Raw genomic sequence first — 25432 nt, 5'->3', positions numbered from 1 at the left:
ATTTCTAAATGTTGGGATATGCTCAAATGTCTGTACAGCTGATATTACACAATATAATCTTATGGGTCCCTCTGATAATTGTGACAGTAATAATGTCATTAATATTTTGTTTTAATGTTTTAATGTGGGAACATTAAAACTACTTGGATATTTCCTGTAATGTGGAACTTTCCTTTTAAATAGACCAAAAACAGCATAATAATTAGAATGGATGTGGAGGGCCACCAGGATTTCAAATTAAATATATATATATTTTTTTTTTTAAAAAGGACAAGAGAAAAGATACGCCTACTGTGAAATTGTTTGTTTATAAAACAGTTTTTGATTCAAACTCATTATGGCCTACTATAAACTGCTGTCACTCAGCCTTTACACTTCCTTGTTGGCAATTCCAGCATATTTTCAATTTGTTTTTTCAACTTTCAACCTTTTTTCAGTAGAAATCTGAGTTTCTGATGGATGGCCAACAATAAACAACTGCCTTCTTTCTCTTTGGCATGAAACTGTTTGTTGTGGATGTGGAGAGAAGAACAGAGATGGAAGTGAAGTGTGACAACAGGCTGTTGAGGAGATGACATTTTTAGATGGTACCATTCATGGTGCCATCATTCATGAATGCCTGTGGCCACAGGTCTCATGATGAAAACCCAAAACATGCCACCAAACTTACACAAAGGTTTCCAAAGAAAAAGCAGGCTTGTACTTTTAGATGACATAGAGACTATTACTTGAATGGAACAGAACACCTTTGCCACAAGAGAGAAGGTGAAACACAACCTCCTCTGGCAAAAAGCATCCGAAGATTGATACAACATCTCTCCAGACGTTTTGTGAAATATTTGCCTCCTTGTTGAGGAGGACTGAACCCACTAAAACAACAACAAAAAGAAATGAACTGGTTATACAATGTATATACAATCTGTTTATTTGTTTGTCACATGGAGTTCCTACTGTAGCGCCTGCTGTATTTTTTAAAAAGTATTTGCAGTCTAAACATTTAGTGTTTCATTTTACAAATGAGCTAAAATATTACTTTAAATCATCAATTTACATGTGACGTATATTTACACCATTTTGAATCTCTTTACATTTTAATGATGCTACACAGGGATGTACTTCCAATTATCTTTATAATGACCTCCTTATCTGTTTACCACTTTCCTCACCAGCAGTTTGAGATCATTTTGATTTCAAAGTTTCTTTTTCATATAAAAAAGGTTGATTTTCTCTGCCACACGGAGGGAAGTTTCCCTGATTAACCAGCAGCACTGGCTACTGTACTTTGTATCATGATGACAGGTAGCCTAGGGGCTTCACTTGTCCTCGTTTAGGATCTCCTGATTGGTTCCCATGGGGTTAATCTACAGTGTGCAGCCTGTAAAGATCTCAGAGGATGTTTGGAGGATCTTTGTGCACTTCTCAGATGTAACATACCGTGATCCTGACCTTTACTATGAATAAGATGAGGCTCCTTTATTTTTCTGTTGCCATATTGTCCCTCATGCAGGTAATTATGCAGTTTGAATTTTCTATTGTCAATTAGGTTTTCAGGTAATTACAGAATTTTGAGTTAGCTTCTTAACAGTTTTTTCTTTTTTTTAAGATACCCCATGTTAAGGCTGCAGGTAGGTCTTCTGTCCTTTTTCCTTTGTCAAGTGGTTAATATTGATATTAATATGGATGTTTATATTTGTTGTTTTTCCCACTTCTTTTTTTCGTATAACATATATGGAATTTTTCCTTGAGAATATCCCTTCAACATCACACTGAATATGCCAGCGGAACAGAATGACTTCTTATGGAATGTTTTATTGTTGTTTTGGTGATTTGCGAATGATTGTTAATAGTCTATTATTACTTTCTTTGTTGGGGGTGACCCCAAAAATGATACTGGAGATGGTCTACTATTTGGAAGGTTGGTTATTCACTTCCTGGTTTTCCAACCTATATGTCAAAGAATCCTTGGGCAAGATGCTGAACCCTGAGTTACCTCCATTAGGAGTTTGACCTTGTGAATGTCATATTAAAAGTGCTTAGACATAGGAAAAACGTGAGGCTTGAAGAAAGCTGTCGAAGTGTTCAAACTGAGTAACAAAAAGAACTAATTAAGTATTCTTTTAAGGACTTTCCATCTGTTTTATTCTGCTCCACAAAGAAACTTAATAAATAAATGTTCTTACTTTTCTCAGGATGTAATATCCTGTCAGTTACATCTCCTTCAGCATCATCCCTTAATGTGGTATGGAGCACCTACAGCAATGCTTCAGTTTATGTGTTGGACTTGAGAGCTGTGAACTCCACCACTATTTCCCCGCTGATGGTGATGATACCACCAACCAGCACAGAGATGGTGGTACAGGGGGTAAGATCTGGATATGTCTATGACATCACCCTGAAGGTCCTTGTGTTTTGGGATCTTGTGTGTACAGACACTAAAACAGCCATGACAGGTAGGGACACGTTTTAAACCATCTGAATAAACAAAGCAATTTTATTTGAAGAGTAAAGTAAATAAAGTAATGCTGAACATCTTCTACATCCCCCCAGTGCCGGCTACACCTCAGATCACACTTTCTGAAGCTGTGTCAAGTACTTCCATAAGGTTTGAATGGACCAGTGTGATGGGGGCAGTTAACTATACTATAATTGTGCAAGAGTTCATTAAATCTCCAGCACAGAGCTTCACTAAGACCTTCACAGTTTCAAGGGGACAAATTGATGATTTGAATAACTTTACAACATACAGCTGCAAAGTTTACGCCTCCAACAGTGCTGGAAGAAGTGCCCTAAGTAGCACAAAGATAATAACAACGTGTAAGTGCATACAAACAGCTGGTTTTGATGGTTTTTCAGATGATGCACGTACACATAAAATATACATAATTACTTCTAAATCACTGATTAACGCCTGTATTTTGTGTTGGAAGTGGTGCAGCCACCCACTAATGTGAAAGTAGTAGCAACAGGAAGAAGTACAGCCCGAGTGACTTGGAACTCAGTGGATAAAGTCCTGCTGTACCGAGTGGCTGTGAGTGACAATAAAAACCCCAGCAACATGCCAGTCATTAGAAACACCACCAGCACAACCTTTGATATAAGTAATCTGGAGCCCTGCTCCACCTACACAGTGGGAGTATCATCATTCAACTTCTTCTTGGTGCCTGGGGAGGCTGCTAATGTTACACACACTACCTCTAGTGAGTATCTGTGCAACATCAATTATTTGTCTATTTCCCTTCTCTTCTCTTGTTTAAAAATATAAAATCAACATCAGATAAAGCGTAGAAAAGTATTTACTACCAGAACCACTGAAGCATAGGCCTGATTCCCTGTTTTTATAGATGAGGACAACTATTACCTGCATCGTGATGATATTTGTGAATGAGCTCCGTCAGAGTGTTTTGTTTGACCTGTTAGGGATAACCGAGAATATGTTCATGTACCTACATTTACCATTTTTGCTGACTTCTGAAACATAATTATGCCATCTGTTTACAATTTGTACATTTTTTTCTTTACTTTATTCAGCTATTAATTCGGTGACGACAGTCTCAGTGGACTACAGCTGCTCCAGTGGCAGTGTGACAGCAACTTGGGATGTGGTCTTTGGGGCCAGCTTGTACAGAGCCACAGCTGTAGATGGAACCGGCGCTTCTAGTAACTGCACATCAGCTTCGACTAGCTGCCAGATCTCCATGTTAAAATGTGGTGAGAAGTATGAGGTCCGTGTTACAACCCTCTCTGGCGACTGCAGCAGCACCTCCAACATATCTTCAATGTTTGAGACAGGTGAGGGCAGCGGCTGTGAAAACAAATATGACCTCTCTGAGGCTCATCCCCTGTCGCCTTTATACTGCATGTTTTCAATCATACTTCCACCTCCTCTTTTTTCCTTACATTGCACAGTGCAATCTATTCAGAACAAACTGTACCCTTAGGTCAGACTTTTTAGGTTCTTTCCATGGTGCCCTTTGTTCTTTGTTCCTTGAGCAGCAAGTCACAAGTTCATGTTATCTAATAAGACCTGCCATCTAACACCAGCTAAAAAAGCCTTCAAAAGCTCTTTACAGCCTATTGAAGTTAGGGAGTTTTCAAAAGTTATATATAGGATGGGTCTGAAACATGAACAGGTGAAGGAGATACACAATCGTGTACTGTACACCAAGTCTTCAAGCTGTTTTGATGATGTGATTAATTTAATGTAAATGAAAAACAGAATTTGGTAGCCTGCGTGATGTTAAAGATGAAATCGATAGTTTTTCTAGGTTGTTTAAACCAAAAAATGATGTATATGCATAATTAATGTGTAATTACATCTCTCGACAAACTGATACATTCTCATAAACTTTGAATGAATCCATTAAAAATACATAAGAGCAGGCACCAGTTTCTGGAAGCTGCTCAAGTGTCCTAAAAATCACACTTTCCCCATTGATAAACAGTTTGATTACATTCTCACATTGTATTAAAGTTTATGCACTAAGACGTCAACAATGTTACATGCATTTCAACAAATGTATCACTAATGCCAACTAACAGCAGCTAACAGAGGCTAACAGCAGCAACAACATCAGAAAACTTTAAGATATCCTCGACAACTCACTTCGGTATAGCTATCATTGGTTTTAAAAAAGTTTTCACAGAGTCGAGAGTCATGTTCCACTCTGAGTACACTCACTGCAGACGAACAGTGGCCAGAGTTGAGGTGATCAGAGAAAGTAGGCAACATTTTGGTCGCTTATGAAGAAGTGCACGATGTGGACTTACATTCAATACGCTTTTGTTAGTGGTTGCTCTAGTGCGTAAAGAATGGTGCATAGAAAATAAATAAATTAATGTTAATGGTTCTACAAGCATGAACCTAGCTCTTCAAGGGCCGTCACTACTGGCTTTGTTGGCCACCAACACCCTTGGCCATCAGTGACCTCAGCTATGTATGCATTCCCTTGCAAATACATAGAAGTAACTGTTCATTAGCCATATTTCTTTTAACATGTCTACAAAATGTAAGCTTTTTTCTGTGTCATTTTCGATTACTAAACGATATATGGACGAGTTAGGGTCACGATGAGGGTGTCATTTATGTCATGAAATTACAGTGAAAGGGGGAAAATGCATTATGTAAATGTGCAAAATGACTCATTGTGTCATTTCTAGAATTTGATGCCAGGATGGAAGGGATGTAGAGGTGCACTTATCTTATCCTCCCATCCTTAATTCGTTCTTTTCCCCCAGTCCCCTGCGCCCCAGCAAATCCTCAGGCTTCATACACTTGCAACAGCAATGTAGTCGTCTTCAGCTGGCAGCCCACCAACAACGCCCTCTATTATGTGGCGACGTCTGTGGATAGCAATGGCATGTCAACGGAGTGTCGAACAACAGACATCATGTGTTACTTCACTGATGCGGAGTGCGCTCAGAACTACACGTACCGTGTGTATGCTGTCACCTTACAGTGTAACACCGACATCACCGAACCTGTGATTGTTCAAACCTGTGAGTATTTCTTACAGTCTTTGTTGTGACTTTTCTAAAATGTGATTACAGAAGCTTTTTGTGGTTGGTTGCGCTAACAACTGGTAAAGTTTAGTTATTTTTTAAACACTTTGAATTAAAGGAAAGGAACAAAATACACATTCTTCTCCATTTTCTTTCTTTAGCTCCTTGTCTTCCAACTAACTTGAGAAGGAAAGCTGAGTGTGACCCTAACAGGCTGGTCATAAACTGGGACTCTGCTGCTGGAGCTCTTTCCTATTTTGTAGAAGCAAAGGGAAACACTAAAGAAAGCTACAACTGCACAACTTCCTCCAGCAGCTGTGAAATTACCAATGTGCCATGTGGTGAACACCTCAGCGTGTGGATTGTTGCCTCCAATAGCAAGTGCTCCTCTCCCCAAGTTTTGGGGGAGGTTGCACAGACTGGTATGTATTGAGTCACTGTTTGAAATTTTCATAGTTCCCGAGATGTCATACTGATAAACCAGGTGGCAGAGACTGGTAGACACTAACATCCTCTCTTTTCAGTTCCCTGCACCCCAAACAATGTCACAGTATCAGTGGACTGCAGCCAAAACTCTGCAACACTTGATTGGATGGAAAGCAGTGGCGTTATATTGTACGTCATTGTCGCCCAAGATGCACACGGCAATTCATACAGGTACATGTCAATGGACAGCACCCGTATGATTGATGGCCTGAGATGTGGACAGAACTACACTGCCAGTGTTTTTGGCACGGATTTCATTTGCAACAGCACCACCAGTCAGGAGGTTTCTTTTATGACAGGTAGGTCAGAAGATTGATAACACTGTTGTGTTGTGTCACCTATGTATAGACTATACACTATATATATTATACCTAAAAAAAATTAAACCAGCAATTACTTAAAAAAAATTTTAATCACCAAAAATCAGAATTAGTCTTAAAAAGGATGTAATAGTTAGTCTCCAACAATGTTTCTGTGAGATCCACCCTCATTTGTTATGTTCAGTTTCATGTGCAGATTTATGATGAAGACACTTAACACCTGTTAAGTTACTGTGAACTGAATCATCTTTCTCCTCTCCAGCACCGTGTCCTCCGACAAACATCGAAGCGTTTAGAGACTGTGATGCCAATCGTGCTGTGATAGTCTGGCAGAACCATCAGTCCACAGGCCTCTACACCGCCACTATAGCAGATCAGAGTGCTGATCAGCTAAACTGCACCAGTAACACAGGGAACAACTGTACAATAACTTCTCTGCCTTGTGGAAAGAAATACAATGTCTCGGTCACTTACAATGATGGAAACTGTCCGTCAGCCTCGAGTGTGGTCAGCATGGACTCAGGTACTACTGCTTTAAATTAAATCTGTTCATCAAAGCACCATATTTGATCCTGCAGAAGAAATGATTACAAAAAAATGGAAATATCCTAAATAAACCAGATGAGTTGAATAAAATGTGTTGAAACTTGAATTTAAAAATAATAAATAATATCTAAAATCTGATATCTGATATCTACTTTTAACCTAAGGAAGTGAGTGGAGCGCCATTTCTGGTATAGAAATGGTATGCCATTTCTATTGATTTTAAATGGCAGATGATGTTGTGTGTCTTTTTTCAGTGCCATGTGGTCCTGAAGGAGTCGGAGCCCATGTGAACTGCACAACTGGTGAGCTGACAGTCTTCTGGAACATCTCCACTACTGCTGAGAGCTACACCACTGTGATATCCAGAGGATCGGGCCAGCCTCTGTACTGTAACTCCACAGAGACACAGTGCAGTACAGGAGGACTGGAGTGTGGAAGCTCCTACTCAGTGACGGTCTTTTCTATCACTGGGACGTGCAAGAGCCTGCCAAGCACAGAGGTCACAGTGGACACATGTGAGACCTGCAGATTTTTCATGATCATATATGCAGATAGAGCCACAAGACTTTGTTAGATAAATCCTCCAAATTGCGTTTCTTATTCGTTTCCTTTCAGTGCCGTGTCCTCCCACCAACGTCACAGTGACACGCACATGTGCTCCACACCCTGTTCCTGTGTCATGGCTCGCCAGTGATGGTGCCAAATACTACACTGCTGTTGCTTTGAGCAGTGAAGGTCACAGGTCCTCGTGCACAACCAATAAAACCTCCTGTAGCCTCACTGGGCTCCACTGTGGGGAGGTTTACACAATAGGTGTTTCAGGAGTTGATGACAAGTGTGAAATTCAACAGAGCAACACTGTCTCTGTGAACACAGGTAACACGACCTTGACCTAAACCACCGATGTCAGTAATGTGGGTCTTATTTGGGGAATCTGGAAGCGTTACTGATATTTTATTTCATTCCAACTCCAGGACCATGTGCTCCCTTTAATGTGTCGAGCCAGCTGATCTGTAGTGCTAGAGCCGCTCACGTGTCCTGGGACCCCAGTCCGAATGCACTGAGCTATGCAGTGGAAGCCATAAGTGATGGGCAGACCCTCACCTGCAACAGCTCCAGCCCCATCTGCGCACTGAGTAACCTGCTCTGTGGCCAAGCATATGAAATTGTTGTGACTGCCACGGATGGCACATGTGTCAGCAACTACAGTGCCCCCTTCAGGCAAGACCAAGGTACTGACTTTGACTGGCAATTACTCCGGTGAGGAGAAGCCTCTCAGTCTCAGTATATTGAGATTAATCTTCTTCTACTTGGACCGTTTTTGTTTTTTTACAGCAGTGATTCCTATAATATTATATCCTATAATATTGTCACCAGTAATTTCTTAAATATGCCCCCACTGGACTTGAGATTTAATATGTAAATTTATGTTTTTCACTGATCTCTTGCAAAAGAGACTTGACCTAACAAGACCTGCCTCTTTCCAGCCTCATCACACATTACTGGTTTAAACACTTTAGCAGTGAAGATAGAAAACTCAAACTAAACAAGGCATCATAGTTGTCCTTCTTTTACATTCTTTTCAATCAAACTGATAAGCAATTAGTTTTTTTTAAACTCTACTCAATCCCAGATCAGTTATTTTTCTTGGTTTTAATATACTATACTGGTCATGGCTTTCTTCATCGAACTCAGTCAGTACACAGTTCAGCTGAGAAAAGTCTTTGTGATTAACTCCCACTGTGTTCTGTTTCTCTCAGTGCCATGCGCTCCAGGGAACATCAGTACAAACTTGTCCTGCAGCACCAATGACTTAACGGTCAGCTGGATCTCTTCTTCTGCATCCCTCCAATACAGTGTCACTGCTGTGCCATTAGCTGGAAATGTAACTTCGGTCATCTGCCACACTGATGGTGCCAGCTGTGTTCTGAGCGGCCTTCAGTGTGGACAGACGTTTAATGTCTCAGTGGAAGCGTCCTCTGGCAGCTGCAAAGGACCGCACAGCCCTCCACAGACCGTTCAGACAGGTAACAATGACGGTTATTGTAAATCTATAATTTCATCTATCTGCTAATGCTTCCTTAATGTTTCTTTTAAGTAGATAAAGTCCAAAATCAATTGTTTTAGAATCGTAATATTTAACAAGAAAGGAAAGAGATCATTCTATACCAACTATGTGACAAAACAATCAACATAACTGTCCTGTAAATGTTAATTAGTACAGCATTTTAAATTTCATGCCCTCACATGCTGATGGAGGTGTGGTCCCACTCCTGAAATTCATATAAATTATCTCCAATAGATGAGGATTTACTTTGGGTCAGCTGGGATAGGCTGTCACGTGATTCCCTCAGTGCTGCACTTCTCCTATCCTAATACTCACACTCATTAATGCTCATATTAAAACAAAATGATAACACATTATTCTTGTCTTGTTTAAAAGTCAGGGAATCATGATTCGCTGCTTTGCTTAATGCTGGAGCTCAATAAAACAAAACCTGAGCAACATACTGGAAGAAAAACAGAAAGGCTTTGATAAAGCAAGCATGCATGATATGTTAGCTTGCACCAGTAATTTGTTACTTTAAACCTTTGACATGCCAACTCTGGAAACTGCCATGTTAATTAATGAACAAGTGCAGCCTGTATTAAACCTGACAAAAGCGATATGAACTCTGAAATTGTATTCTTAAAAGGCTTACATTTAAAACACAAAATCATTTAAGATAAGTTTTTTATATAGATACTACTTGAGCAGTTGGATTTACAGTGTGTCATATCTATTTCCAGCACCCTGCTCCCCTCAGAGCTTGGCAGCAGTGACAGACTGTGGATCAAACTCACTGCTGGTCTCCTGGAATTCCTCTTTCGGTGCTTCCAGCTACACAGCTAAAGTTATGGGCCCACATGGCTTCTCTGAGACGTGCTCCTCATCAGATCTTAGTTGCTCTTTTTTCAACCTGCAGTGCGCCACTCAGTACAGCATCACAGTAGCATCCAAGAACAACCGCTGCACCAGTGCTCCCATTCAAACTACTATCACAACAGGTGTCATTTACATATATTTGTGCATTTCATGAGTTTCCAAATCATATTTGGACTTTTGGGACACATCATGTATCATGTAATGTATGTTCCTCCAGGACCATGTGACTCAGTTAACGTGACCAGTGTCCTGCACTGTGGCTCAGACGTGGCCACGGTGTCCTGGATTGCATCTCCCGGAGCTCTGACCCACACTGTGCTCGCTCAGGATGGCACATCTCATGATTATATTTCCTGCAGGACTAACACGACTTCCTGTCAGCTGAAGCAGCTGCAGTGTGGGAAAGTTTACAACCTCACAGTCATGTCTGAGGACGCCACCTGTAACAGCACTGGAGCAAGCCATGTTATAATGACAGGTAGGGAAACCACACACAGCAAAAACAAAGATGTTTTACAATCTTTAGAATCAACGAACACATTTATTAAACGTGTTTCTTTTTGTCTCCTTCGCAGCTCCATGTCCTCCCACTTTCATGAATAACACTCTGATCTGTGGCACCAGTTCCTCTTTTCTGTCATGGACCCCGGTGGCTGATGCTACAGGTTACACAGTTAACTCCACAGCTTCAAACGGCCACAAATTGTCGTGTAGCTCAGCCACAGCTTCATGCACACTGACTGATCTTCAGTGTAGTGAGACCTACACAGCTACAGTGACTGCACACGGCAACGAGTGCGACAGTGCGCCTGGAACCAGCACCAGCATTACCACAGGTGAGCATGCTTCAAATGGCACATACATGTGATCTTGCTTCATCCCCCTGCTAAACCAATGTACTGCTCTTTCTCCAGCTCCCTGTTCTCCAGTTATCATTTCTAAGCAGTATACCTGTGGCACCAACACAGCAGTGTTCAGGTGGACTGACCCTGCGGGAAGCCTCAGTTTCCTCGCTCAGGTAGAAGGAAAAGGGCATCAGGACTACTGCCACACGACAAATACCAGCTGCGTGTTTGAATATCTCCCCTGTGGCTTGGATTTGAATGTAACACTCCAGGCTCAGGGGGCGCAGTGCAACAGCAGCCCAAGTGTCAACGAATCATTAGAAACAGGTAAATAACAGACATTTTTCCTGTCATAGAGTAAGATGAAAAGAAATCACCACTGGACCTCATATCTGCCCCGTATAGTATTGATTTTTCAATTTCAAGTTCAATTATATAGCACCAAATCACAGTAACAGTTGCTTCAAGATTATTGGGACTTGAATACTGAAGGTATTCTTCAGTGTTCAAGAGAAAACTCTATCAAGCAACCCGCTATGAACAAGTACTTTGTAACAGTGGAAAGGAAAAACTCCTTTTTAACAGGAAGAAACTTCCAGCAGAACCAGGCTCAGGAAGAGGCAGATATCTACTGCAACTGGTTGGGGAGTGAGGAAAGAAAAAAGGGGAAAGAACAAGAGCGTACGGAGACAGGACAGATATAGCACTGTCCAGCCTGCTAAATCAGCTTAGCACAATTAATAAAAATAAGGGGAAATAGCCAGACAGCCAACCCTCACTAACTTCCCCCCAATCTATTATTAGTTTCTATTTTCTAGTGAATGTGGCTTATATTCCATCTGTTTCTACATCTTTCAAATCGTTATAAACATTAAGGGAAAATATGACGTCATCAATTTCCTCATGTGTATTTCCTCTAAATGTCAACCTCATAACATGTCAGTTTAAACTTCGTGTGTTTGTAACCTGATTGGTCGTTGAATGTTTTTCTCTTTTCTCTCCAAAGTCGCGTGTGCCCCACAGAACGTGAGCGCCGCCCTGCTGTGTTTGAATCATTCAGCCCTGGTGACGTGGGTGGGAAGCCCCAGTGCTACAGGATACAATGTGACAGCAACAGCACAGGATGGACACGCACACCACTGCCACACCAATTCTACCAGCTGTCAAGTCCATGACATCCACTGTGGTGAAACCTATAGCATTACCGTTACACCTTACTCTCAGACATGCACAGGAAATCCAAGTGCAGCCTACAGCTTTCCAGCAGGTACTTGAAGTCATATAATGTCCATGAGGAGAGCTCTCCCTACTTTTCAGAAAGACAACAGGAAACCATTTTTCTTATGTTCTCTGCAGGCCGTTGTGCTCCTGGTAACATCGCCGTGTCTCCAGCTTGTGAGGGCAACAGCACAGTCTCCTGGTCTCCTGTAATGGGAGCTGATATGTACATAGCAACAGCAATGGCAGATGATGGACACACTCATACTTGCAGCTCAAACTATTTAGACTCATGCAATTTCACTGACCTCCACTGTGGGGAAACCTACGCTGTCACTGTTGTCAGTGTAGACAGGGGCTGCTGGAGTGAACCAAGCTCAGCAGTGCAGCTCAGGACAGGTGAGAGAAAGCTGGAAGGAGCATCTCTGTGTTTTGGAGTCTGTAGGCTGATTTACTAAAAAGTAACAACAACAATACTGAAACATTAATCCTTTTTGATTTGCTCACCTCCTGTATCTTCCTAGCTTTGTGTCCACCCACTAACTTGACGGGTCATGTCAGCTGTGATGCCAACGCACTGACCCTCACTTGGGATCCGGTGACTGGAGCTATCTATGTCTTACAGTATGAGCAGATAGGCAGCGCTCTCCCTCATTCAGCCAACGTCACCTCTAACTCTTCCCACACTCTGGCTAATCTGCTGTGTGGGCAAAGGTACGCTTTCCGCATTGCAGCCCAGGATGGAAACTGCCGCAGCAGTTACAGTCCACCCATAGAAATAAGTACAGGTAATGAGTGTTTCCATAGCAACGGCAGCAAAAGTTGTTGTGGGGCATGCATAACCCATCAGCTCTCCTTTTCTTTCAGCCCCCTGTCAGCCCACAAACTTAACGGTCCAAGTGGACTGTGGGACAAACAATGGGAATTTTTCCTGGGATGAAAGCAGCAGTGCAGGTTTCTACACTGTGCAGGTGACAGGGGAGCACGGCCACGTAGCATCCTGCTCCTCTAATGACACCTCCTGCGCTGTGAAACTTCACTGTGGCCGTTCGTACTCTGCGACACTGGTGGCCTCCACAGAAAGCTGCAACAGCAGCAAACACACTGATATTTATTTTGACTCGGGTAAGACAAAACATTTATACTACAAGAGCAAGTCTTAGACCTGCTTAGATCTGGAAAAAGCATGTGATCTGGTGCAAAGGGAGGAACTGTGGTCCTCTGTGAGGAAGACAGGAGTGGCATTGGAGTATGTGAGAGTGGCGCAGGAAATGAATGACAGTAAGACACCGGTGGGGTGAGATTACATCAGGGATCAGCTCTGAGCCTGTTGTTTGCAATGATGAAAGTGGAAGTGGTGAAAGTCAGGCAGGGTCTGCATAGACAATGATATTTGAAGCCTAACTGTGATCTGTAGTGAGAGTATGGATCAGGGGGCGGTGCCTGGAGAGAAGAGGTTTCAATGAGATTTTCATTAGAAGTGGGATGTTGGAGGACAGGATTGGAAATATAATAGAAGAGGAGCAGCTCAGCTTCAGTTTTTGAGACATAAAGTTGGAGAGGCAATGTTGACATGGTTGGACATGTGCAGAGGAGCGGTGGTGGATATATTTGACCGAGGATGTTAGGTATGGAGCTGTCAGGCATAAGTATAATTAAGTATAAGTATTTATTTACTCATTTATGCGCTGCTCGGATCAGCTGGTTGTGTTTGTGGCATTTAAAACACTTATTGCCAACATGGATACTATGGAGCGCCCCCTGGTGGACAAAATATCCACTGTAAACGCAACGTGTTTGAAGAATGTTTCTCTGATCTCTTCTTTTACTTTAATTTTCATGTATTGATCATTATAAATTCTGAAAATATCAGTTGATAAGCATCCCAGTTGGACTTTAAACGTGACAGTGTAATTCTTCTTCTTCTTCTTTTTTTTTTACAGAAGTTTATGAGAACAAATTAAGTTGGTGATACAAAAAATTCCGTTTATAAAACCTTGAAAGGACTTGGGACCGTTTTTGGTCCCGAGAACCACGAAAATATGGATTTTTGAGGTCCTTTCAAGGATTAACATTTAATTTTATTTCTTTCCCAGCCTATCAAATCACCTTGGCAGCTTGTCTGTTGTATGTAGAGTATAGTATCATTATGTTTTTGACGCTCCCCTGTAGCTCCCTGCCTACCAAAAGATGTTGTGGCAGAGTTGGACTGTAACACCAACATGATGACTGTGAGCTGGTCTCAGACTCCGGGCTCAGATAACTACACCGCCTGGGCCATCAGCAGCACAGATGATCACAGAGCTTCCTGTAACTCGACATCCGACTCCTGCTCCATCCGTGACCTGCAGTGTGGAAAAGTCTACCAGGTGGTTGTCACCTCCTCTTCTGTTCACTGCAACGTCATTGCTGGCTCTGACTACAAGGTTCAGTCAGGTGGGTGCAGGTCTTTTAAATCCAAGACGTTTAGCAAAACATAATTTGTTATATGTTGAGTAAACCTGCTTCTTCTCCCCCCCAAACCACTTTTAGCTCCATGTAAACCTGAGAACACGACTATTGACCAAAACTGCAGCTCGAGCGTCATTACAGTAAAGTGGAACCAAGGTGACATAAAACAGAATTACACTGTTAAGGCTACGTCTGCCTCAGGTGTGAACGCCGCCTGTGACTCCACCCAGAGCAGCTGTTCCTTCCTGGACCTGAGCTGTGGTCAACTCTACACTTTCACAGTGATGGGACACACAAATGTTTGTATAAGCGAGTGGAGCACTCCTATAGAGAAGCTCACAGGTACACACGCTATGTACATCTTTCAAAAATCAGTTACATTTAGGGAAATATACTTGGTCTCTTCTTAATTACACTACAATAAGAAGATATTTGTGTTTATTTTATTAATTTGAAGCTAAATGCTAACAGCACATTCATTTAGCTTGTTACTAACATCATAGACTGGCACATAGTGCAGGTGTTACTGCAAGAGACAGTCTATAAACCCATGATGTTACATTAAAGCCCTGCAGATTGTATATGGATTAAATAGCATATAAACCTGTGGTTTAATCTCAAACTATCACTTAAATTTTACCATTCATTTCCTCATTTTCTATATCTGCCTCCAAGTTGTGCTTCTCTCTATTTCTAGGCCCATGCCCTCCTACCAAAGTGTCAGCTGAGCTAAATTGTACTACCTTTAAAGCTCTGGTCACTTGGAGTAATACTGCAGCAAACACGGGATACATGGTCCAGGCCACGTCTGCTAACGGACACAGCTCCAACTGCAGTGACTTGGGCACATCGTGTCATCTTAACAGCCTGGTTTGTGGACAGGAATACTCTGTTGTTGTGGAAGCAGTGGACCCCGGATGTACTGGTCCTTCCAGTGTCCCCACCACCATCACAACAGGTGAGTGTACAGTAGCTTTTAACACAGGGGGAGTTTTTTACTTTCAAAAATTCTAACTTTTATAATGTTTCCTCCCTCCAGAGCCCTGTGTTCCTATGAATGTCAACTTTCACTATAACGTGAGTGCTGCCCAGGTGCAGTGGAGTGCAGGGAGCGGTGCAAGCTCATACTCTGTCCGAGCTGTGACAAAGCAAGGCCTGAGTTTAACCTGTAACACCATAAACACTGACTGTGTTCTGACTGGTTTACAATGCAGTCAGACCTACAGCATCACTGTGACGGCTAAAAACCAGGGCTGTGACAGTCAGATCTCTGACGCCTCCCTCCTCATGACAGGTTAGTAGTCAAATCAGGAAGGAACATGTGTACACGTATGTACATGTGTGCATTTTAATAACTAAATGTGTTTTTTTCCCCTTAATTCAGAACCCTGCCCACCCACAAACATTCAAGCCAATGTGTCTTGTGGGCAACCCACTGCAACGGTGTCCTGGCAGCAGAGTGGCCTTGCTGCAGGTTATGTTGCCTACTTCGACAGCCAGCGTGGACACGACACTTTCTGTGTTGGCACAGACACGGATACAAGTTGTGTCGTCTCAGGGCTGATGTGTGGCACGGTGTACAACGTCTGGGTCAAAGCCCTGGGACATCAGTACAACAGCTCTGACAGCATAGTGGTCCCTCTAACATCAGGTAATGAAAACCCCACACAACGTGGCATCAAACTACTCGTTACTGATCAATTCAATATTAGCTACTCTTTCTGTGTTGTCACAAGTAGTGAAGCATCTTACTAAGTGGTCTCTTAATAGTGAAGTTCCTCATTACCTATGGATTATTTTAATTTCAATATTATTAATATAGCCTCAAATCACAACAGCAGCCTTAAGTTACATGCTTTATACTGTGATGTAAAGACCCCACAATAATACAGAGCAAATAACAACAAGCAAATAAAACCCTATAAGTTAGCACTTTGGTGACAGTGGGAAGGAAAAATCCCTTTTAGTAGGAAGAAACCTCCAGCAGAACCAGGCTCATCATCGGGGGCCATCTGCCACAACTTTGGTAGGTGTGGGGAGGAAGACAGAACAAAGACATGCCGGGAAGAGAGCCAAAAATCAATAACAGCTATATAAACAGATAGATTCTTTATGTCTTTAGTGAATAATTATCTTGTATAAATTATTAGGGAAGCTATTAAGAAACTGCTGATGAAAATCTCATTAACTACCAGCTCGTTCATGACTCATCACTTGTTCTTTAGTAACTAAGTTTTTGTGTCCCTTGTTGTAAAGAGTTACCATACTTGATATTATTCTTGATCCCACAGGACCTTGTGAGCCAAGCAATATTGAAGTGATTTACGACTGTGGGGGCAGCTCTGCCAACATATGGTGGCAGCCCAGCGATGGAGCTGTGCTCTACATTACTGTACTCACAGCTTCTTCAGGACACACAGCCAGCTGCACCACCAACCAAACCAGCTGTCAGCCGAGGCCTCTGCGATGCGGAGAGGAATACAACGTCACTGTGAAGGCTGTTGGAGAGACTTGTAACAGCAGTTCTCAGATGACAGGATACCTCACCACAGGTGCTCGTTTCAGCCAAACCTTTTGTCTCATTTACATCACAGTTCAGACCGTTTAACTTGTTCTCCCTCCAGAGCCCTGCGTTCCTACAAATGTGTCCATCCACTACAACTTGAGTACTGCCCGGGTGATGTGGAACACAGCGAGAGGTGCTGCGTCGTACTCTGTTCAGGCTGTGAGTGACCGTAACTTGACAGTCGCCTGTAACACCAGCAACACACACTGCTCCCTGACTGCTCTGCAGTGCAGCCACACCTACAGCATCACTGTGATGACACAAAGCCTGGCATGCAACAACACTGTGAGCTCTGCACCCTACCGCCTCGTGACAGGTTTGTCAATCCATCAGAAGTGATGCACAGGTTGTGTTTCCAGAGTGAGCGTTTAAATGTGACCCTTTTCTCTTCATTCAGAGCCGTGTCCACCTACTAATGTTCAAGCCAGCATGTCATGCAGACAGCTTACTTCAACTGCGTCCTGGCAGCAGAGTGACCTCGCTTTGGGTTATGTTGCCTACTTTGACAACCAAAATGGCCACTACACCTCCTGTATGAGCACAAACACCTCCTGTGTGGTCTCAGGGCTGATGTGTGGTACAGTGTACAGTGTCTGGGTCAAGGCGTTAGGACAGCAGTACAACAGCTCTGACAGCTCAGTGGTCTCGCTTACATCAGGTAAAGAAACACTCAGCATATATATCTGATGTTTTTTTTTTCATTTGGGAACCTTGATTTATTTATATTTTTATATATATATATATTTATATATATTTATATTTCCTCAGCCCCATGCCTGCCCAGAGACATGACAGTGGAAGTCAACTGCACCTCTGACAATGCAATCCTGGTGTCCTGGAACGGCACTTATGGCACAACTAACATTTCCCTGATGGCTGTCGTTGGTGGAAGTCTTCAAACTCTGTGCACAACTCAGCAGGAAAGCTGTAACATGACAAGTTTAAGCTGTGGGGAAACCTACAGTCTCAGCATCAACGCCAGCAACGACCAGTGCAGCCTCAGCACACAGACACTGTCTAACTTTACCACACGTGAGTGAGCTTTTACAGGTAATGTGCATGCATGGCTGCTGCTGATTTCATTTGCTCACAATAAAACAAACATAAACATCTTCCTCAGGTCCTTGTCCTCCTCAGAGAGTAGCTGTCAATCTGCAGTGCAGCTCCCGTACTGCTGTCCTATCCTGGGAAGAGAGGTCTAATGTTGAACTGTACACAGCGAGCGCCATCAAGGCGTCAGGAGGGGAAGAGAAAACGTGTGCCTCAGTGACCTCCAGCTGTCAGTTCTCGGGTCTGGACTGTGGAGAGATGTATAACTTTACTGTTACAGGCCACAACAGAGGCTGCTGTAGCCAACCCAGCAGTGCTGTGTTCATCCACACAGGTACTCCTGAGACCAAACTGTAAAGTACAGAAAATCCCTTGTTTCAGCTGCACAACAGTGGAGATTCTCACTGAAACTGTTCCCATTGTAAATATATGATATATTTTATTTTACATTTGAATATATATTTTAAATATAAAACAAGTAATGATCTTATAAAACCGCATGCATAGCAGACTCAATAATCTAGCAATATATAAAGTAGGAAAGAAGAAATGGGATTTCCTCCAAACATGTCAATCTTAAGGCATCAACAGCAGTAAAACAGTCATAGAACATTTTTACGTAATAAGACTCTAAAGGGTCGATTTTGATACTTAAAGTTCATTTTAGAGTTGAAGATATTTATTACTCTAATCACGTAAAAATAAGTTCGGGAATAAAAACTGTATTTTTATATCGTACAACCCTCTTTACAAAAAGTTTAGAGGCTTACATGTAAAAACAGGATGCAGGGATACACAGTCCCTTTAAATCAGACGCTGAAGTTTAAAGTAAGAAATATTTATAGATTAATCGGACATCTTTACTGGCAGAGTTATTACTTTTGCATTCGTTTTTTGTCTAATTAGTTTTTATTTTAATTTCATTTTGACCTTCAGATGAGTTTCAGTTATTTTCCAGAGTGGGTTTGCTTGTTTGCGTATTTATATCTGTGTTGATCTTTTTAAACATTTAGATGGAGGACATATGTGAGAGGCAAGATTTGGCACATGTATTACAATAAAAACACAGAATGTTTTAAAGGCAGTTGACTCACAGTCTTGGGAGTCAACCAAAGTGCCAGTAAACATGTCCACCAAAGCCTCATTGGGCAAGTTGCCATAACAGCTTTTACTAAATTAACAAAGCCTAAAGCTAAGAATTTCCTCTATATTTTTAATGTTTTTCTTTCTAAAGTCTAGCTTTTATTTTGTTTTAATTAACTAAATCTAGTTTTCATCAACTATGATGTAAAAGATGAAGATCTGAACTCTTTTCTCTCTTTTTACAGAGCCATGTCCACCTACAAATGTTTCTGCTGAGGTGCTCTGTGAGTCCGATGAGGTGAAGATCTCCTGGCAAGAGGCGAGTGGTGCTGAGAGTTTCTTGGTTACAGTGAGCGGCAGCGACGGATTCGTGAAGACTTACAGCACAAACCAAGCGCTTCTAAGAGCCTCTTTGCCTTGTGGACAGGACTTTAATGTCACTGTTCGAGGACAGGGCAGCATGTGTAATGGCATCCCCAGCAGTCCCACCTTCTTCAAAACTGGTGGGACTTTTTCTACATCATATGCAAATTATTTTAACGTTTATGTTTTGACTGTTTTGTTTTGTTTTCCTTTTTGGGACACAGCTCCATGTATACCAAGGGGTTTGGCAACTGACGCAGAGTGTGGGTTTGACGTGGGCTCCGTCAGCTGGCAGCCAACTGATGGAGCTGAAACATACATTGCTGTAGCCACTGGCCTCGACGGCCACACTCACCGCTGCATAAGCAATACCGCCTCCTGCACCTGGAGCGATCTGCACTGTGGGGAGGAGTACAGTGTTGTAGTGAGAGCAAAGAGCAACAACTGCACCAGTCTGCCGAGCAACAGCTCAATCATCCACATGGGTATGATATTGACGAATGAAAACAAAGTGAAATGAAGTCAGAATACATCATCTCATGTCTGTAATTGTTCAGCAGTTTCTACAGTTTTTCTTAGAAATTTGCACAAGTAAAAGAAACATTATCAGATCATTGTTTCTTTCCAGACCCCTGTGCTCCCCAGAATTTGTCTGCCACTGTGAACTGTGATATGAAAGTGGTGTCTCTGAGCTGGGATGCCAGCAGTGGGGCAAAGATGTACACGGTTTACGCTGAGGCGGGAAACAAGTCAGTCAGTCTCAACACTAACATGACCACAGCCAGCTTCACTGGATTTACCTGCGGACAAAAATACAGCATCAAAATCACACCTCACAGTTGGTACTGTCCTGGAAACTCGAGCGCTTCAGTCTCTGTGCAGACCTGTGCGTACTGGTCAGATACACAGTTTTGACCAACCACACATAATGGAGAAGTGAGCTCTAATCTGAGTTTATATGTTTTTATACTAGGGCCATGCAAACCCATCGGAGTCTCTGCCAGCCAGGACTGTCTTACTAGTATTGCTGTGGTAACCTGGCAGCCTAGTAATGGGTCAGATGTCTACACAGCCACCATGCAGACTGACACCGGCGTGTCAAAAATGTGCATGTCAGACACTAATCAGTGCAGCTTCCTTGACCTGATGTGTGGACAGAACTTCTCTGTCTCCGTCACAGCTTCCAACCAGCAGTGTGACGTCACCGCCGGTCCAGCCACAAGTCTGCAATCAGGTGAGGATTGCATGGCTACTAGAGCAGGAAACGCAGGCTTTCATTGCTATATTTAAACTTCATTTCTTAATTCTGTTTTCATATTTGAAAGGATTTTTTTTTCTCTGTTAGAATTTAAAGGTGAGGAAAGTGACATGTTTTTGTGGTCACTGGGCAAACAAACCTTTCTGAGACTCCCACTTTTCCTCTGCTGGTCTCCAAGCATCTAGTCAGTGTTGGGAGGCTGTCCAATCATAGGAAGCCTGAACAAGGAAAAAGTGTGACAATGTCTAGTTATGATGTGAGGGGATGGACACAAGCTTTATTATTTCTACAGTCTGTGCTTTTAAATATGTAAAGTCAGCATAGTTAAGGTGTTGTGTAGCAGTAGTAATCATTTTGCTGTATACTGAGGTTTTTGCTCATGATGCTCTCCACACTGAGTGACTGATCCTGTTTGTTGTGTCTGCTTTATCTTCAGTACCTTGTGTTCCCACTGACGTCTCAGTGGCGATGGATTGTGCTAACAACACTGCTGTTGTGTCCTGGGCTTCCAGTCAGGGTGCTGTAAAGTACTCAGTCATGGCCCACAGTGGCCATGTTAATAATGACAGCTGTCAGACCGCTGGCCTTAGCTGTAGCCTCAACAACCTCACCTGTGGCAGCCTCTACACCGTTCACGTTGTAGCTATGGGTGACAGCTGCTCTAGCGTCCCCAGCTGGCCTCTGAAATTTAACTCAAGTAAGAGAAACAACACCAGTGACCAGAGCCTAAAGCACTTTTAGGCGATCAAATGTTTGCAATTTAAAGCATTCAGCTGTGTATTCAAACTGTTGTCATGTTTTCAGTCCCCTGCCCGCCTCAGAACGTGAGCACCCAGGTCGACTGTTCGTCAAATGATCTGACAGTTTCTTGGGAAGCCATCGGAGATGCTGACCACTTCTTGGTTTCACTAGCTGCTGAGAATGGCGAAAGCGAGTTATGCAACACCACAAACACTGTATGTTTCAGCAGCAATGCCACATGTGGAAAAACCTTCACAGTCCAGGTGACCTCTGTCAGAGAACACTGCCGCAGCGTGCACAGTCAGACCCAGAGCATCCAGTCAGGTTAGACAACTTCAGTTCAATTCAATATTTCTAAAGCGCCAAATGACAATAGTCACCTCGAGGCACTTTATATATATAGTGGCCCCCCAGCAGCTTAGGTCTAATAACTAAGGGAGGATTCAGGGCCACCTGATCCAGCCCTAACTATATGCTTTACCAGAAAGGAAAGTTTTAAGCCTAATATTAAACAGACAGGGTGTCTGTCTCCTAAATCCAGGCTCTGCCTCTCATTTTACTTCTAAATACTCTAGGAACCTGCAGTCTGAGAGCGAAGTGCTCTGTGGAACTATAAGGTCTTCAAAATAAGATGGAGCCTAATTATTCAAGATCTTGTATAAGAGGAGAAGGATTTTAAATTCAAGCTTCAAAGAAAAAAAAAAACACTTGACAAACTACCCTGGCTTGCATGGATCCTTCCAACCAATCACCAAATCAACTTTATGTGTTTTAGCTCCCTGCCAGCCCCAGGGGATCATGGGCAGCGTTGACTGTGTGACCAACTCTGCCTGGATATCATGGCTTGATGCTCCCGGGGCAGACAGCTACACTGTGTCCGGTGTAGCTGTAGGTAGAAATGACTACAGAGCCAACTGCACCACCTTTACCAACATGACGTGTGAGATGAAAGACCTGGCCTGTGGTGTGCTTTACAACTTCAGCGTATTGGCCAAAAACAGCGAGTGTGAGAGTCAGCCCAGTGCCCCCATCAGTTTGGAAACAGGTACTTCAGTAAGAGCTGTGTTTTCTCATTTCAGTTAATTACTCGTGCCACAGTCTGAACTTATCAACATCTGCTTCATTCTCAGCCCCCTGCTCCCTCTCTGCTATCACTGCTGTCCCCCAGTGTCACAACTCCTCCATCCTTGTTATGTGGGATCTCATGGAGGGTAGTGAGAGAAACACTGTGTACACTGCTGCAGCAGAAGCCAGTGATTACACGTTGTTGACCTGCAATAACACCGGCACCAGCTGCTCCCTCCAGGAAGCACAGTGTGGCCTTCAGTACACCATCAGCGTAGCTGCTTCATCGGACGCCTGCAGCAGTATGAGAAGTCCTCCCTCCAAAGTTAGCATGGGTACGTCTTCATGTTTATTTTCTGTCAAAAAGTGCATCAAGTTTGGAAGTTCTAAGTTAACAGATATGCAGCTTACCTCAGCTTAAAGACTGGAAGTAGACAAGTATTTTTTTAAATAAATTAGCAAGAAAAAAACCCCAACAAAGTGGTTTAGTAATACAGCCAAAATCACAGCTTAAATACAGCAGATACAGATAATTAAAAGCTACTAAATCTAAGTAACTAAAAACCCATCACCTGGCCTTTGTGCATTTATGTTGACTCGTCTTTTTCCACAGAGCCCTGTCCACCCACAGACGTGAGGGTGAACGCTGCCTGTGAGCATCACAGGGCGGTGGTGTCCTGGACTCCATCTCCGGGTGCTGAAACCTACCACGTTGTCGCTGAGGCTGCAGATGGACACACGCACACCTGCAACACAAGCTCCACAAACTGCAGCTTATCAGAGCTCCACTGTGATGAGCAGTACACTGTGTTTGTGACAGCTGGCCATGAGAACTGCTCCAGCAAAGCCAGTCAGAATGTAACACTGAACACAGGTATTTGTTTTCGGACTTGATGTTAGTACCAAAAATGACTGAAGAATATAACTAATATTAGCACTCTAAGACTTACACCATCTTAATTGCTCCTTTTACCCAGGCCCTTGCCAGCCAAGTGGACTCTCAGTTACGTACCAGTGTAGCAATCAGTCCGCGACGCTGACGTGGACTCCCAGTGGACCAGCTAAAGACTACTACGGCTGTGCTCAGGCTGGAAATGAAGACATGCTTTACTGTCACAGCACAAACCCCAGCTGTGTTATCAATGGCCTCGACTGCGGAACTGTTTACAATTTCTCTGTCCAGGCCTCAGACGGGACATGCAACAGCTCCTTCAGTGATCCTGCGCAGATTGAAGCAGGTAAAAAAGGAGCTTCATATTCGTCAAACCCTGAGTAACTTTTCACATTACTGTTACTGACTCCTCCTCTCTTAGTTCCCTGTCCACCAGCTATTGCTGAGGTGCAGCTTTTCCCAATGCAGGACGAGATCCAGGTGATGCGTTTCAGCTGGAAACAGATTACCTGTGGCGACACCGGTTACATGCTCACTTTGACAGGAAGTCTGCTGGGAGACAGCCAGGCCCTGTTCGAGCTTTCTTCCTATTGGACAAATGTGACATACTTTGAGTTTCCTCTCGTCTGCAGTTCGAATTACAGCGCCACAATGAAGAGCAGGAATGCTGCAGGGATGAGCGACACATCCATGCCTGTTTATGGAACAACAGGTAGATTACACCCCAGATTTGAGCTGTTGTTCACTGCAGTTACACAGGTGCTTCATGTGTCCTCACAAAATCTGGTGTAACTAGTAATCATATGAGCTATTTGTATTTCTTTCTTTCTTTCTTTTTAAATAAAAAATGAATGAACTTCTTTAAATCCCATTTCTCTCTCTCAGCTCCTTGTCCACCATCGGGTGTGGTGTACACTGGAAACAGCTCCTTTGCCACAGTTTCGTGGAACGCCTCAGTGTTTGCCGTCAACTACACGGTGTATGACAACAGCATAACGCCAAAGGTCCAGCTGTGCAGCACTGCACAGCTGTCCTGCTCTCTGTCCAACATCGCTTCCAGCGATCTCGCGATCACCGCCAGCAATGCCGCTGGAGAAAGTGAAGCAATAAATGTCACAAAAAGTACGGTTCAGTAGCTTTGTGGTGACAATTAAGACAAGTTTAAAAACGAATAATTAAGATCTAAACTGATCTTCTGTATTTAGTGGTGACGCACGCACGCAGGAGAAGAGATCTCCAAGAACAGATGTCACTGAATGGTGAGTTTACATTCATTGGATTTTATTCTATTTAGTTTTGATTTTAGAGCTTTATAAGAATTAACTTCCACGTCTACCAGCTTCATCACACTCTGAAGTTCTAAGTCCTCCGGGACTCTGTTCAGAACTTTTTTTCCCTCTCTCCATCAGGAAGCATCTCAGCTCCTGTGTTGGACGTCACGCACATAACATCAACAGTCATTTCCATCACATGGTCTAAGGTGGAGGGTGCTTCTTATTACAGCCTGCTGGTTATAAAGCAAAGCAGGTCCCACGAGCACCAGCAGCTGACGGTGTACGGGGAGAGCATCATGCTCACTGATATGAGACCAAACGCCACCTACTGCATCTCTGTGCTGGCCATTTACGCAGACGCTAGTGGGCCAGAGTCTGAGCCCGTATGTGTGCGGACAGAGAGCGGGCTTCCACAGTAAACGGAAAAGGCACTTCTGAGGCCTCCACACCTCTCCTTTTAAAAATGGTTCCACTTTTAGATGCCAAATCCTTAACACACAATACACAAGCACATTAGATTGTGGGAATTAATGTGGGTTGCTCTGCTCGTGTACCATGAGATGCATTCAGCATTAGCCTCACCACTGATAATAAAGTAGTTGTCTTTAGAATAAAAGGCTCTGTCCTCCAGTTCATGCTTATATTAAAAACTCTTTATAAAGATGGGTTTATGTCTACTGCTGGTTGAAGTTGCATGTTCCTCCTGCTTTTTTAATTCTCATTTTGTAAATTATCATCATTGCTAAATGTGTATTTAACATGCAAATAATTTTCAGACTACATTCTAATAAAATAATGAAAATATTTTCTTTCAGCTTCTTTATGTGTACGTGTGAGTTGTACAAATGA

At 42.9% G+C, this 25432-nt stretch overlaps 1 protein-coding gene across 1 annotated transcript; it reads left to right on the top strand.

Annotated features, from left to right (window-relative positions):
- Positions 1-1405: 1405 nt before the first annotated feature.
- LOC102297568 lies at positions 1406-25391 on the top strand. Its single transcript, XM_042220031.1, has 46 exons — positions 1406-1507; positions 1604-1625; positions 2190-2450; positions 2548-2814; positions 2928-3197; positions 3529-3789; positions 5236-5496; positions 5661-5921; positions 6024-6284; positions 6568-6828; positions 7106-7366; positions 7467-7727; positions 7826-8083; positions 8612-8878; positions 9642-9899; positions 9995-10255; positions 10353-10613; positions 10692-10949; positions 11629-11889; positions 11979-12239; positions 12365-12628; positions 12708-12965; positions 14013-14276; positions 14373-14633; positions 14989-15249; positions 15331-15585; positions 15676-15942; positions 16583-16843; positions 16916-17173; positions 17255-17515; positions 17626-17889; positions 17978-18241; positions 19236-19493; positions 19578-19838; positions 19982-20239; positions 20327-20587; positions 21048-21308; positions 21416-21676; positions 22128-22397; positions 22483-22752; positions 23031-23291; positions 23395-23655; positions 23731-24021; positions 24195-24431; positions 24515-24568; positions 24719-25391. The coding sequence occupies exons 1-46, from the start codon at positions 1454-1456 to the stop codon at positions 25000-25002; spliced, it is 11412 nt and encodes a 3803-aa protein (XP_042075965.1). The 5' UTR covers positions 1406-1453; the 3' UTR covers positions 25003-25391.
- Positions 25392-25432: the final 41 nt, after the last annotated feature.

Source organism: Haplochromis burtoni, unplaced genomic scaffold, assembly GCF_018398535.1.
Source record: "Haplochromis burtoni strain Fernald_Lab_line unplaced genomic scaffold, NCSU_Asbu1 Contig_41, whole genome shotgun sequence".
NCBI classification, from domain to species: domain Eukaryota; kingdom Metazoa; phylum Chordata; class Actinopteri; order Cichliformes; family Cichlidae; genus Haplochromis; species Haplochromis burtoni.
The sequence above is the reverse complement of the archived record's forward strand: the minus strand, read 5'-3'. Positions and strand labels throughout refer to the sequence as shown.

What these genes read in the sequence shown, in the direction of transcription:
- LOC102297568 (XM_042220031.1), top strand. Translation starts at nt 1,454, where the DNA reads ATGAATAAGATGAGGCTCCTTTATTTTTCTGTTGCCATATTGTCCCTC. An exon ending in AGCCTACAGCTTTCCAGCAG is followed by an intron (nt 11,890 to 11,978) that starts GTACTTGAAGTC and finishes TGTTCTCTGCAG; the next exon opens with GCCGTTGTGCTCCTGGTAAC. An exon ending in AGTGGTCCCTCTAACATCAG is followed by an intron (nt 15,943 to 16,582) that starts GTAATGAAAACC and finishes TTGATCCCACAG; the next exon opens with GACCTTGTGAGCCAAGCAAT.